Below are 14,846 nucleotides of genomic sequence, written 5' to 3' on the forward strand. Positions count from 1 at the left end.
TTTATTGAAGTGTATGAAGTCAAGGTGTTCATAGATGCTTCAGCCTGCAAATCTTGGGTGGCTTCATGGAATAAGGATTTAACAAAAAGGAAATCTGCCTCCATATGGAACTAGAGAGCTTGCTTAGGTCTTTCCTTTTTCATTTATCTCTTGGTTTTTGTGATTCTTCTAGACTAGTTTTTGGGTTTTAGATAGTAGGTAAAGGAGCATCAGCAGTTATAGGCCTTTAGGGCTTCATGGTCTGCTAGGAAAAAAGGTGTCCTGCACATGTTTCTCATGATCAGAGTTGACACTCCTTGTAGCAATGTTAATGACCTTGGTGGTTTTGTCCTTGTTAGGACTGAAAGTTGGAGTATGCTTGCTGGTTGTAGATGAATCTATGTCTGAAGAGCCTATGTTAGTAGGTGATGAAGTCATTCAGCTCATTAGATGAAGCCTAGTCAGCAACATGGGGTGGTTGAGTATTCTGTAATCCAAACTAAGTGAAAAACTATCATTGTTTATTCACTGCCTCTACAAACATAAGGAATTTGTTTTTGTCAGCTTGGTTCTGAGAATGTGGTAGTCATTTTTTGAACCTGCAGGTGTTAGCTAGCTATGTGAAGACTGATCTTGTTCCCCAAGTGCTTTTTAGAAGTACTTTGAAACTATAGAGGAAAAAAATGTTAAAAATAAATGGAAGTATTCTATGGAATGAGTTGCCCAGGTCAAGGTGTGTCAGACCTAGTGGAAACAAGCTGCTGTGTTGCATATTACATTTTGCAAATAAACTTACATACAATAGTTAAATGCTGAATATTCCAGTTGATAAAAACTGTTTCACTTTCACCTCCTAACTAAAGCTTCAGTTACTAGGAGCATACAAGTTGCAGGACTCTTCTTAACAATGAACAAAACACCCACGGATTTGAACTCATTACCCTTACAAAGTAAGGCAGATAAGGTTTTGACTATACAAGGCACCCTTTCCTTTGTGAATTTGCAAATGTGCCTTTAACTGCAAGGACAGATTAATATTATTCTTGAGATTGAGCAGAAAATACTATTGCAAAAACAGATTTATTTTTTTAAAAATGAAAAAGATTGATAGGCTAGGATGGAGTCTGTACCTGTGTACAGACTTACAGGCCTATATAAATAAACATGACATTGGAAAAGTAATGCTCCTATATTATTCAGTGACTTCGGTATTAATTCATGATGTGCTAGAAAATCCTCCTAGCTACATGGAACCTGTATTTAGTTACTCAGTGTAGATTTAAGATCCCTGTATTAATCAGTTACATAAATGTGTGACCAAAGAGTTTCAGTGTAGCCTTTTTTATTTTTCTTACCAGACCTGCCAGAATATAGAAAATTATGAAAACATTAAATTACCACTTAGTCTGAATGTTGCTTTTGTAATTGATAGCAGCATCTTCAACAGTAATCAAGGCTTCAGAATGATACGGTACTGTGCATGAGACTAAGAAAGCCTGGACTTTTATCTTTGAAATTCAGTTGTTTCCAAGAAGGAAACCAGAGAAAGATGGATTCATCTACTCTTTTAAAAATACTACTAATGTTGTGCTCAGTAAGACTCTGTATCACTCCTGTGCTTGGGAATCAGCTCTTGAAATTGGCAGGGATGTGGCCTTGACACAAGATTTTCCTTGAAAATCTGTTCCAGCTGGATCAAGTTGTTATAATTTGGAAGCCTTGAACATAGAGGCATATGATGATTAGGAAGGTATCAGGACAAAAGTCTCTGTAAGTGAAATCTTCGAAAATCCTTTGTGCTGTGATTTTTCAGCACGCAATTGAGCATGATTTTCTTGCAAGTGCACTGCTAGTTTCTTGTGGCTTGGGCCAACAGCAGGCAGGGGAAACAAAATCTTTGTCTCCTGAGGCACTGTCAGTGCATCCATGTGCCTTCTAGATCCATGAGAGAGACTCTCTTGGTTGTTTGTCTCATCTTTTGCTGTGTTTTTATTAAAGCACTGGGCAATTGAAGGGTCAATGGCTAAGGGAGTTTGTTGATGGGTGTAGGAGAGGCTGTGGGAGGGTACTGGAACAAGGAGAACAGAGAAAGGAGAGTAATGAGATGGTTTGAGACAAAGGGAATAAGATTGTACTATGATGTGATGTAGAAATATGTATGGTGCAACATAACCTACATGGGTTCAGTGAGGTTGGATAGGTATTGGTTTGAGCCTGGAAAAGACTGGTCATGAGCATGTTTGACAATGTGGATACCAAGGATGATATGAAGAAGGAAGAATAATTGGAAGGTGCTAGAGAAGAGGTGAAGAGCAGTATGAAAACCATTAGGATTAGAGTTTGGGACATGCAATGTGAGCTCAGGGTGTGGAAACAGGGATAGGAGGGAAATAAGCGTAGGCCTAGGGCTGTAGTAAGATAAGAAAGGAGTAGGAGTAAGCCACAGCTATGTTTGAAGACAGAATTTGGTACACTGCAGCATCAAAGTGGGACAATCAACCCATGCCTGTATAATCTTGGATGTAAGGCTGTGTGGTTTCCACCCCCCCCCCCTTTTTTTTTTTTCCCTAAATTTGAGTTGAATGCTTGTGAAGTCCTCTACTGATTCATACAGAAATGGGTAACCACTGCCATTGCTCTGTCAGTAGGAACTGCAAAGATGGCAGTCCTGGCTAAGCAGAGTCACGTGGACAAAATAATACTGTAATGCCAGGATCAAGTATCCTCACTCTGGCATTTTCCAGCTTAGTTTGGCTTTACACCCATAAGAGTGTTTGAACTTTTTAGCATAATATTATAGTTGTGTGGGGTTTTTTTGGTTTGTTTTTGTTTTTTTTTTTTTTTACAGAGTTGTAGAAATATAACACTGCTAATACTAATTTGTTTAAATTCTCAGCACAGTTATTATGAAAGGTGGAGTATTTGCTGCAGTATTTTCACTATTTCCCTGTTCTAAACTGGCTTCATGTATTGAAGAGACACTACCCCTTTACTTCATCACATACTTCTTTCTTTGTGTCTTCACAGTAATACTTGCCTTAATATCTAACTTGGAGAATTACACTTGCAACAAGGATCTAGGAAGGTTTTGGTAGAAAACTCAGAGTTTGATTTTTCCTCTTATATATTCTTTTTTAAAATTTTCCTTTTAATTGATTCTATCAGCAGGTGAAATCCTGACCTTGTGGGAGGTAAAAAACAATGGTCCAATTGACTTCACTTGAGAGAGTAATATCTACTGGTTTTGTGCTTTGGCAAAGACAAGGCTCAGTGTCCTGTGATTGAGTGCTGGACTAGGCAACGGAAATGAGCCCTTGCAAACTCTGGAACTGACCTTTGTTTTGAGTAATAAATCTTGAGGGGTTTTTTTTGCTGTTGTCATGTGATAGTAATCTGGTTGGAAACTATAAGAAGGACAGTATATCATAACCGATTTTGTTGAACTAGACCACAAATTGCACACTGAATTTGAATTAACTTGAGGGATTGAGCCTTAGTGCAGAGGTGAGGAAAAAGCCGAGAAAGCAAACAAAGCAAAACAATTGGTTTCATTTCTTGCTTCTAAATGTAAACAGAGCAGAAACACCTTGACTAGTCCCAGGACTGCTGTCAGGACAATGTGTTGCCTCAAGACTTCTTTCCCCTACTGAGCGAGCATGAGAATATTTCCATTTGTTTTCAGCTCATTTATGTTGCACATATGCTGTGGGATTCATCTCCCTTAACTTCATTCATATAAAGTTATGCATCTAATGAAGAAAAGAGTGAAGAAAAAGCGCCAAAGTTCTTCCTGTTTCTTATGAGCTGTTTTAGAACTTGACAAGCAGTGCCTTTAACCTTCTCTGTCTCTGCATATGAAGAATGTTTAGTTAACTTGTTTAGAGAAATTATTAATTTTGAAATAGCTGAGGTTTGGTGAGAGAAGTCCTACCAATAGTGAATTTTACATTAAATGAACTTTTGTGAAAACTGTTATCCCAAATGTTTCTTTGGCACTAACATTGAGCAACGGTGTTGAGAGTTGCCAGAGCTGAGGGCAAAGTCATTTTGCTCAGATCTTGTGTGAGTCCTCACCATACTAAATTGCAGAAGGACAGTCTGGCATTATCCAAACAGAATAGTGATTGTGATAGGTAAAGAGTGTGATATGTGGTAGCTTAAATGATTGAAAAAGATAAATAAATCTGATATTTTAATCTAGTGACCTTGGTATGGAGGACAGGACTAAGAATCATACTGATATCTACCGGTTAGTATTGAATAAATAAATGTAAACTGTGTAGACAAACAGATATTCAGCTTTACAAAGGAACATTGTAAATATTTTTTACATTTATGTGGAAGACAGTAATGTACCAGTTGTGCAATATTCATTTAAAGCAAAACTTTTCAAACTGTGTTGCCATGTTGCAACTGCAATTAAAAAAATACTTAAAAGTATATCCAGAGAATTACTCAGCTTTAGATGAATACATGGTGTGAAATGCTGAAGAACCTTCCTCTTGGTCCTGAGGTGGGAGAGGTGGCTTAAGGAGCTGGCTGCTGTTGTACTGCAGGCAGAGAAGTCTCATTTTAAATAGGCCTGAAACAACTTAAAGTTGTTGCTGCAGTTGAACAGAGTCCTTGATGGCTGGGACATAAGGAATTACAAGTTTGGAATAAAACCTTATTTAGCATATCATTCCTTTCTGCTCTGTGGTAGACATGATTACATGCTAGGAACAGATTTGATAATCTACATATTTTGTATTGATGTATCTGCTTTGTGCAGCCTTTTGAGTACAACAGATCTCGGCACAAGACAAATGTGTTAATTTTTTCATCTGCACTCTTCCTCCCATGCTGTGGCAACCTCCAGATGCCATAACTAAATACAGTGTTGAACTGATTAAGTTAGAAATGCATCTGTTTACTCTAGGATTGTCTTAACCTCTGTTATGCAATGTGTGAGTATCATGTACTTTAATCCATTCAGAATTTCACTTCTGTTTGTCCAGCTCTTTGCCAAGCTGAACTCTATACGTTGCTTCAGAAAATCAGCTAACACTCTAACAATGAGCAACCTGAAAATCTGTCAGTCTTGAAAGAATATAAGTGGATAATTGAAGCCATTTAAATAATTGGATATGTTAAGCTTTTAATTTATATTTATCTTTTATTTATAATTTCTGCTTTGCTTGTGCTTTGATACAGCACTTATTGTGTCAGAGCACTGTTTAGCTGAGTTGTTGTGAAATTTGGTAGCAGTTATAGAGCAGTCATTTTTTTATGGCATTATTTGCAAGATTGATATCTGTCTGAAGCCACAAGCACTGGGAACTCTAATATCAAGATAACAGGAGCTAAATGATTCTCAGTGCCTCTGAGCCAGAGCAACAGCAATTTTAGTGCTAAAATTTCCTAGAAAATACCTCGTTGCTGAGGAGAAATAAAATATGCTGCTCGTCTTTCTGAAAAAAAGAAACTGCTTCCCCATTTACCCCCCACCTCATCTCAAGGATTAAACCAGCCAAATAGCAAGTCTGTTGTCATTGGCCTGTCTGGAACCACTTGTGTTTCTGATGGTAGCAAATAATCCTCCAAGGTCAGCATCAGTCTCTAATATCTGCAGTGCTTCTCCGTTGGTTACAGCAAACATGTGTGACTGAGAGGCCTGTTTGCACGTCAGTGTATTCATTGCCATGTTATATGATACTATTTTCAAGCATAAGAAATAACAGGGATACTGATGAACAACACCAAATATTCTCTGTTGGCTTCGTTACCTTCTCCACTAAATGAACTGTGAAAGTAGTAAACTCCAGAACTCTGATGGAAGTAAGGAGCACTCACAGCAGAATTACCACCCATGCCAGAATATTACCTAAGCTCACTTAATGCTAATAAATCTTGTTCTTTCCAGAACAGTCCAGGCTTTTCAGAAGTTTTCAAAGCACCTGCAGCCTTACAGGTTTCCTGGAAAGGAAATCCCTTTTTCACTTCTGAAATGAACCCCAAAATGGGGAAGTCATAATAGGGTACCTGGGTAATGTTTTTAAGGACTGGTAATCTACTACTCTGCGCTCCCACATGTACAGCAAGGGCTTCTCAAGACGAAGCCAGTGAAGAAAATTGTTCTGATGATTGAAACACAAGTTCTGGTTTTTCTCCCAGGAATAGGCTCAACTGCTGAATTATGTTTTAAAGAGTTATCTGGCTACAGTTTAGGAAATGTTTTTGGCATGTTCACAGCTCAATTACTATAAATTTTGATTGGAAATTAGTTTTTCAAATAAATTGTGAGGTTATTGAAGTTGTAGCAAATATTTTACCTGAAGAAGCATAACTGCTGGTAGTTGTAAGTATTCTCCACATACAGAATACCACTGGGTTTGCCTGATAATGCACCAGAAAACTTTCTACAAACTGTGAAAGAAATAAGCTCTTGAAAACAAGGATTATTTTTCCTTTGTTTTGCTGGCTGCTGTCTTTATTCACAAAGGTTGTTTGCGTTTGATCAAGACAGAAATTGTTGTTACAATTTCATACATAGGAGTCTGGAAGACAGGGTTTTAAAGTTACACAAATTCCTGTGTTTTGTTTGTTTGTTTTTGTTATGCATTTTTTTTGTCAGTATATTAATGACTTTTTCTTGGGTTTAGACTTTTTTTGCTGTTTTTTAATGCAGATACCTTTTCATTTACCTTTGGTTTTTTTTTTTGGGGTGGTGTTTTGTTGTGTTGTGGTTTTTTTTGTTCCTCCAAAACATCTCAAAACAACTTGAAATTTTGTGTGATTTGTATAGGAGGTGAACTTCAAACAGACCTGATGCCATGGGAAAATTTTAAGTATGTTAGGGTTCAAGGCTATTTTTTCCTGTTAGTTGAATGCATTCAGATGCTAGGATATAAAAGCCTACAGATTTATCTACACGGGGTGTTTTAATGAGTATGATATCCCACTGCTCAAAGCAGGGTCAGAATAGGTGGACCTTGTCAAGTGTACTCTGGATGTAATACTCATAGATCCTAAATGATAATTCTGCTCTGTGCAGGACAGTACAGGGGTAATAGCTTCAACTGGCAAGATTCATGTACTTAAATGCTAAGGCATGGTCTAGTGAGTTTTGGAGGAATGACATAGTATAAGGGCTACTGACAAACTCTTTTTTTTGACTGACAGAATGAAGCTGTGCTTCTTGGTCATATTTGTGGCAGTGATGCATGAGCCTGGGACTAAGTAAAGACAGAACTTACATGGTTGTGAGGGTAGATATTTCTTTTGCTGTTGAAGTACATCACAATAAAGTTGTGTTTGGTTTTGGTTTGTGGTTTTGTTTTTGTTTGCCTATTTTGAGTAGAAAATATAAACTGTTATTATTATGGTTTGAGAGAATACCAGTACCTGATTGATACTAGTAGAACACTCTTCAATCCCTTTTTGAAATTTGTTAGCAGTTTGGTTTGGAGAAGAGCAATTTCTAGCAACATTTCTGGGTTTACGGTTTATCTTGGAAAAATAGGAATGAAACAATAAATTACAAATGTGAAGGACATGACTTAATTCATGAGTAAATGTTAGTGACCCTCTGCATTTCAGAGTTAAACTGTTTCAAATGTTATGCTTGTGAATGTATTTAATTTCAAAATGGGATTCTAATGAAGAAGAAGAATTGATAAGTAAACAGAAAGCCTTAAAAATGTATGGAAAGAGAAAAGATCTCAGAAGCTGAAGTGGGAATCCTGTGCTCTGGATGTTTCTGTGGTGTTTTTCCTTGGAATTATTTTCTTCTTCCTCTATTTTTTTGCCTTATTGTCCATCTGTTCCATTTTCCTGTTACTTTGTGATGGATGCCACCCCCCACCCCCATCCATTCTGTTTCATTCACCTTTGCTTTGCTATCTCTATTAACAATCTAACTCAAATAATGATTTATTGGGGAATATAAATTCACTATAATTAAACTATCCCTTATCAAGAAAATTACCCTATTCAGAGATAGCTCAGTGAGTTAACTTTTTTAAAATGTTATTGAGGGGAAACATTTATTTTGCTCCTCTAAGCCTTCTCTATTTTATCTATGCCAGTACCACTAAAATGTCAAATATTGACATTGTGTATTGGTAACTATTTTGGTTTTTTTGGGGCTGTGATATTTTTTTCTTCTGGTTCATGTTCCAGTTTTGTCTGTACTGCTTTGTGATATCACAGTATCACCAAGGTTGTAAGAGACCTCAAAGATCATGAAGTCCAACCTATCACCCAAGACCTCATGACTAGACCATTGTACCGAGTGCCACATCCATATGCTGAATAAGTCAGTTAATCTTTCTCATGATTACATGTATTGGGAAAGTTATGCTAATAGTTCCTTAATATGGGGAACCTCAAGTTAACTGTGCCATAGAACACGAAAATTGTTCTTTATCTGAAGATGAGAAGTAGCCCCTGCTGTGCCTGTGCATGCGCGTGGAAACGCCTTTCCACACGTAGACCTGAGTACTAAAATATAGATCTTTAAATGGTGTAACTCTAACAATGCTCACTCAGTGTTAGCAATTCATTCAATGTAAATGCACAGAGATAACTCACAATTCCCTTCAGGATAACCAGAGCTTGCTTAACATTTATTTGCAACAGCAGTGATTTTTTTAGAGCATGTTTACTCAAATGAAAATATATTGGCATTTCTATTAAGAGGGTCATTATGAACTATTAAGTTTAAATCACTATTCATGCTAATGTTGAGAATCACTGCTAGATAACTGTTCAGTGATTAAAATATTTTTAAAGGGATTTTTGGCTTAGATATAAGAATATTGCAGTATTACATGTGGTTTTTATATTTTTGCCTCCAGAGTGTTAAGGAATTTCTTCCATCATACTTCATGCCTTTGGGGATTTGTTTAAAAAAAACCCAAAACATCCTTAACAAAATAAATAAATAATCCAACAAACCCCACACAATCCTCCAAACATTTGTATGCGACTGCTTATTATGATATCAGTTGCATATATCTCCTAACATGTCATTTTGTGGATTTAGGCTTACTACTAGCTTACCTTTTCTGTAGCATTCCCAGATTCCTCATTGTCTCCTTCATAGTGGTGCTGAGATATTTGAAGGGAATTGTGGTTAAGGACCATTACATAGAAAATGCAGCATATGCTTGTGGTGTCTACATTTGGTGTAGGAAAGATTAAATTGTCTTGTTAGATTTGTGAAGGTGAAACATGTGGTCCACATGTCTATTTGTGTCTAATTCTTCAAGGGAAAATACGTCAGTTGATTGTTGCTCACTTTTTTTTTTTTCCCTTTGCATTTCTGTAAAGAATGTTGCTGAAATGTACTTCTTGGGGGTTTTTGTTTTTTAATAGAACCTGTGTAACAACTGAAATCATAATGAACAAATCAGTAAAGTATCCTCCTTACCAGATGTTTCTAGTGTTACCAAGCTTAAGCTTTTCTGAGCAACTTCTTAGGGAGTGTGGGGGATGAATCTTCATTTAAATTTATTTCACTGAGGTAAAAATGTAATTGAAACACATTGGGATCAATACAAACTCTATAAGAAGCCATGAATTATTTTTCGAGCTCACTAGGTACTAATATCTAGATGCTGGTATCTGATGAAATCCTATAATAATTTTTCTTCCTGTGAGTAAGTAAATATTTCAGCACAGAGAGAATAGCTTGTTTCTCTCTTCCCTGTCTCCCTTTTGTATGAAGAATTTTTTTGACGCTTCTTTCACTTCCCCCCCCCCCCCTTCTCAAACTCATCAGAGACTTGATCTTTTATATTAGATGTGCACAAAGTAATAACACAGCTATGGTTTTAATATAAAGGAGCACACCCCTGCAGAAATGCATTGTGTTACAGTAGTTATTTTACATATGTGAGAGCACGAGGTGTAAAATAGTTCCAGCAGGTCACTAACACACTGAAGATGAACTTCTGACACCACTGAAATTTTTGAGAACCTGTTGTGGTGCATTGTTAATTGTAGGATTCTTTCACCTGTGTATGCAGGAAGGTGAACTGTTATATTTTTCAGTACCCAGCTTTGGCATCATTTTGCTTCCCAGTGTGGGAATCATTTCAGTTCAGTTCTGGTTTTGGTTAAATAGGTTTTCTAAGGCTAGGTGAGTTTACACGGGGCAAGGTTTTTAAATGTGGGAACAGTCAAAAGACAGGGCTGTGCATGCAGCACAAGGCTCTGGGAAGCTGGACTTAATCTGCGCTCTCTTGCTTTTATGTATCAATCTAGGCATCAATAGCGTTTCCAGTTTTCAATCAAATCTTTGTGACCTGTAACTCTGCACTAAAGAAAAAGATATGAAAACCCTTCCTGCTGGGGTCTGCAGGGAAGATACAGAAGCCTAGCAGAGGGTAGAGGCTTTAGTGAGGCTTATGTTCACCCGTGGGTAGGCTCTGTGATGAGACAGAGATGGGGAAGGAAAGGCTGCGACATGTCTGCTTGGCAGACCTCATTGAACACAACTGCTCCTTGTAACTGACACAGCTATACTTGAAACGGTCAGGTTTTGTTGAACCATTTATTCTGAACTGGCAACCAGAAATATTTTTCTTGGTTCAGTTTCCATTATAGAACAAATTGTGTAGCAATCGATATGAATTCCAATTCCATTTTGATTTATATCCAGAGAGTTGATAAAAGTGCATACAGTTCTGTAAAGGGAAGGGAAGTGTGAGCACAGCTCTTCACAGCTCTCCATTCTGTGTATCAGCATGAGGGCTTGTAGCCCACTTGCTTCACGATACAAAATATTTGAAAAATATATATGGGTGCCAATGTTGGGTCAAAAAAAGAGGAAAAAAAAATACTGAGTGTGGTGTAACTTATCATTCTTCAATTAATTTTGAGTTGTACATATATGAATGTTCAAGTAGATTAAATACAAACTAGAAGAAAGTTACTTCCATAGTTAAAATACTTGGCACTATAAAGAAACACGAATTTAAACTTGGAAATCGTGTTATGTCTTTTCACTAAAGAACATCTGCAGCAAACCACTATATGAATTAGATTGTTCAAGTAGCTGTGTTTTTCTGCAGCCCTTTCCCTCCCCGCTTTCAGACGACAGTGGTAAAGAGGGGTAAATAATACAGGGAGTTCTGGATATTATGAAGAGGGAAAATACTACTGAATTGCTGTTGTTCAGTAAATATTGCTTCTGCAATCACAGGAAAAAAAAGAATCTTTTGATTACATACCATGTTGAGGTAGTCTGTATGACACTTCAAATCTGCAAACTAAACAAACCTAGCATCTATTTCACTAATCTTGTATATTTGATGTGATATTTAGAAATTACTTTTTTTTGTCAGGTTTGGGGGTTTTTTTTGTTGCTGTTTTTATTTTGTTTGTGGGTGGGGGTAAGTTGTTCTTTGCTGGAGGGGGGGGAGTTAGTGGGTTTTTGTTGGTTGGTTGGTTTTGGGTTTTGTTCAGATAAGTGCTTTACTAGGAAATACCTCATTTTAATTTTAGAAAAGATGTGAAGGGGGCTCTTGTGTGCAAAATAAGGTCCAGTGTGAAGCTAACTCTTTTGCGTATCAGTGTAAGAGCTGCAGGGTGGGTGCTGAGCAGAAGTGGGACAAATTGCTTGTTAAAAAATGTTCTTTATTAGCAGTTACTCTTTTGTATCACCAGCCAGGGATGCGAAGGGTTTAAAAACACATTGTATTTTTTTTTAATCTGGACCATTAATTTTTATTCTATGAAATATATCAGATATCGTGTGGTGACAATGAATTACACTGAATGACACAATTCTCAGGCCCTGTTATTATACTGGAAGGAACACTTAGATTTAAAGATGTTGTCTGTTATTTAAAAATAGACAGACCTTTTTATCCTCCTTTTTTTTCTTTCAGCGTCTTGTTGAAGCTGCAGAAGATGCTTACCTGAAACATGAGTTTGATGCTGACTTACAGGTAATTAATAATTATTTTCTTAACTCTTTATCATCATACTATACTACACCAGTTTGTATAACAGCTTCCATGAGGAACTGCCGTGGAAAGCCAAGTATGTGAGTAATAGAAGGCTGCTGATTACAGAAAACAGAATTAATGAAGGTTGGCTCAGTATTTTGACAAGTTACACATTTAGCGTTTGTGTGTTGGGAGACCAAGCAGGTGGATTTTACTCTTTTAGAGATTCCATTTAAATTCCCTGCATGTCTACTTAGGTCAAGATTTCTAAACACAGCAATTAGTGGCATGTTTCATCCTTGCAGTGTACTGGCGAGGAATTGCTCTACAGAGAGTTGAATTTGCAGATTGGGTGGAACCCACAGGGATGAGATTAGTATGACCTTGATTTGTGCAAATGATTTTCCTTTGGCTCTGTGTCTACAGCAGACATAATTTTTTTTCACTTACCTAGAAGACCTTAGCGCCATAGATCATTACTGTCTCAGTGTTGCCTTTAGAAATAATATGGCAGGGAGCAGCGCTGCTCAGAGTTGAACATGTTTAGAAGAAAAATCCTTGCTTAAATAAGACACATAATTAAAAAAGAAAACCTGACAAAGCAAACAAAAACCCAAACAAACCCCAAACCAAACAAAAAAACCCAACCAAACAAAACCCAAACACCCCCCCCCAGCCCCCCCCAAAAATACCAAAAACACCAAAAAACCCCAAATGAAAACAACCAACAAAAAAAAGCCCCAAACCACTCCAGGTTAATTTAGAAAACAGGATAGTTTAACAGAAAATGTGTTACTCAGTACTCAAATGAGTAAATGTATCCTTGCCTGTAATGCATTTGTATATCCTTGGTTTCTAGAATGCTGCAATAGGTCAAGATTGGTTTACTTTGTCTCTATCTAGATTTATCTTTGAAACTTTCTGTGAATATTTGTCATATGATTATTTAAAATTTGAGCTTAATCATTAAGGGCAACAGAGGCTTTTGGGGCAGACTTTTTCCTCCACACATGTGTCTAAGAAATACAGGAAATTGTAAGCTCTGTTTTCAGATTTTACCATGCTTGCATCCCGTAATCACAAAGCATTTTACTTTAATGAAAATATGACACAAATTACAGATTTCTGTGCAGAGAGGGGAAAAAAATTAGAATGAGCTTTTTGGATTGAAGGTTAAAAGATTGAGTTTAGAAGGCTGTGATGCTGATGTCTATCAGCCCATGTTGGAGTAAGCATAAAATGAGCGCACGGAAACTGATAATTCATATTGCTGTTGTATTCAATGTATGCTGTGTTCTGTATTGAAATGCTTTCAAGTTCTATTACATTCCAGCCTTGTGAGGTGTTATCATTTTTCTTTTTCTTGGTTTGGTTTGTTTTTTTCAAAAAAATAAAAACAACCTTTAAGCCATGGAGATGTCAGAGCTATTGTCTGAATAAATCAGAAGCACTCTTAACAGAAGATTTTTGCAGTAAGTGCTGCTTCACTGCAGGATAGTTCTCACTTTGACTAAGTTCTTCATTTGCTGAGGCTTTGAAGATATTAACACTTTCAGGAAGCCAGTTAAAAGCCATTTGTGTCAGCAGCATTAACAGGACAATCAAATCTTTGTGTAGAGCTCTGTTGTTTATTACTGTCACGGTTCATTAAAGCTAATCAATTGTTAATCTTGGTTTCAGCGACCCCTTTGCAGCCCTTCCTGGGTGATTGTTGTTCTTTATCAAAAATCTCATAATGCCATCTGCTCAATATAAAATAATGGCCAGAATGATTTGATAGTGTACATTCAAGTGGAGGGGGACAGAAGGCTTATATAATATACACCGTATATAATTCTGCTACCAAAGAGGAATTTTTTGGCGTTTGTATTGCCTTGGCTGACATGTGGAGGGACAGGATTAAATGCTCTGAATTAGTGGTATGTGATACAGTACCAGTCTGCCTCTTTGTGCACAGATATTCTGGAAATTCAGAGAGATCATAAAGAATGTGCTTTTTATTGGTCCAACATCACCTTCTATGTCTTAGAGGACAGTATAGATAATATTATGTCAGTACATAAAAATGATATAAGGGAGAAATAAAAATTATATTATTATTTTTATTGACTGTGAAAAAACACCAACTTAAAGGAAATAGTAACTATAAGAGTTTGTCTTTTAGGCTGCTGTTATTCTCTTCAGCAGTGCTGAAACTATAGTGTTTGGTTAGGGTAGCTGTGATCCCTTCTGGGCATTTTTCTTAGTAACATTATTGGTTTTGCCTTTAGTTACTCTATAGGTATTCTAATCAATATACTATAAAGTATAATGATCTAAGCACTCAGCTGTCTCTCTCTGGGCTGAATCTATTGGCACTACCAACAAAAACCTTGTAGTTATAAACATAAATAAAATTCCCATTGAATTGAAAGAAATAAATCAAAATGAGTGATAGGATGTTTAACTCATCTGTGTTATACATTGCATGTTTGAGTAATGACCAAACTAAGAATCACTGACTTTAAAGATATACCCTACAGTGTTTGGGCTTTGGAAGATTCTTTCTTTTTTTCTGATAGGGATGTGAACCAAGATCTGCAGTCAGGAAGCCATGCCTCCTGATTCTGTGGTTTGATAGGATGGGAAAAAAAATTACAGGAGCCAATTGCCAAGCATAGACTTAGCAAAAGTATTGAATGTTAGAGGCTTTGAAGTAATTCTACAACCATCTTTTGATTTTGTTGACTTGTTTGCCAGAGAGGAGTAGTTTGGGAAATACAAGAAAGTAACACCTTCTGCTGGGTGCAAATCTATTAAGACATTTCAAATAACTGTTAACTGTTGAGTGAAATTTTAGCCTCCTGATCATTTACTTCCTTTATGCTTTGATATGTATTTCTTAAGATGTGAACTGCCTTGTTATGATTCCCAGAAACACTATTGGTACAG

At 36.8% G+C, this 14,846-nt stretch overlaps 1 protein-coding gene across 4 annotated transcripts in view; it reads left to right on the forward strand.

The window, feature by feature from the left end:
- Nucleotides 1-14,846, forward strand: part of CACNA2D3 (calcium voltage-gated channel auxiliary subunit alpha2delta 3) — a 425,193-nt gene that overhangs the window by 123,832 nt on the left and 286,515 nt on the right. For all 4 annotated transcript variants that reach the window (XR_008462276.1, XM_009910018.2, XM_054162207.1 and 1 more), the window contains exon 4: nucleotides 11,856-11,915. Coding sequence is in view for 3 of the 4 variants with exons in the window: in XM_009910018.2 (XP_009908320.1) it covers nucleotides 11,856-11,915 (60 nt within the window). In the remaining variant the exon portion in view is untranslated. The remainder of the gene's footprint in view (nucleotides 1-11,855; nucleotides 11,916-14,846) is intronic.

The sequence above is a fragment of the Dryobates pubescens genome, chromosome 1 (genome assembly GCF_014839835.1).
Source record: "Dryobates pubescens isolate bDryPub1 chromosome 1, bDryPub1.pri, whole genome shotgun sequence".
NCBI lineage: Eukaryota > Metazoa > Chordata > Aves > Piciformes > Picidae > Dryobates > Dryobates pubescens.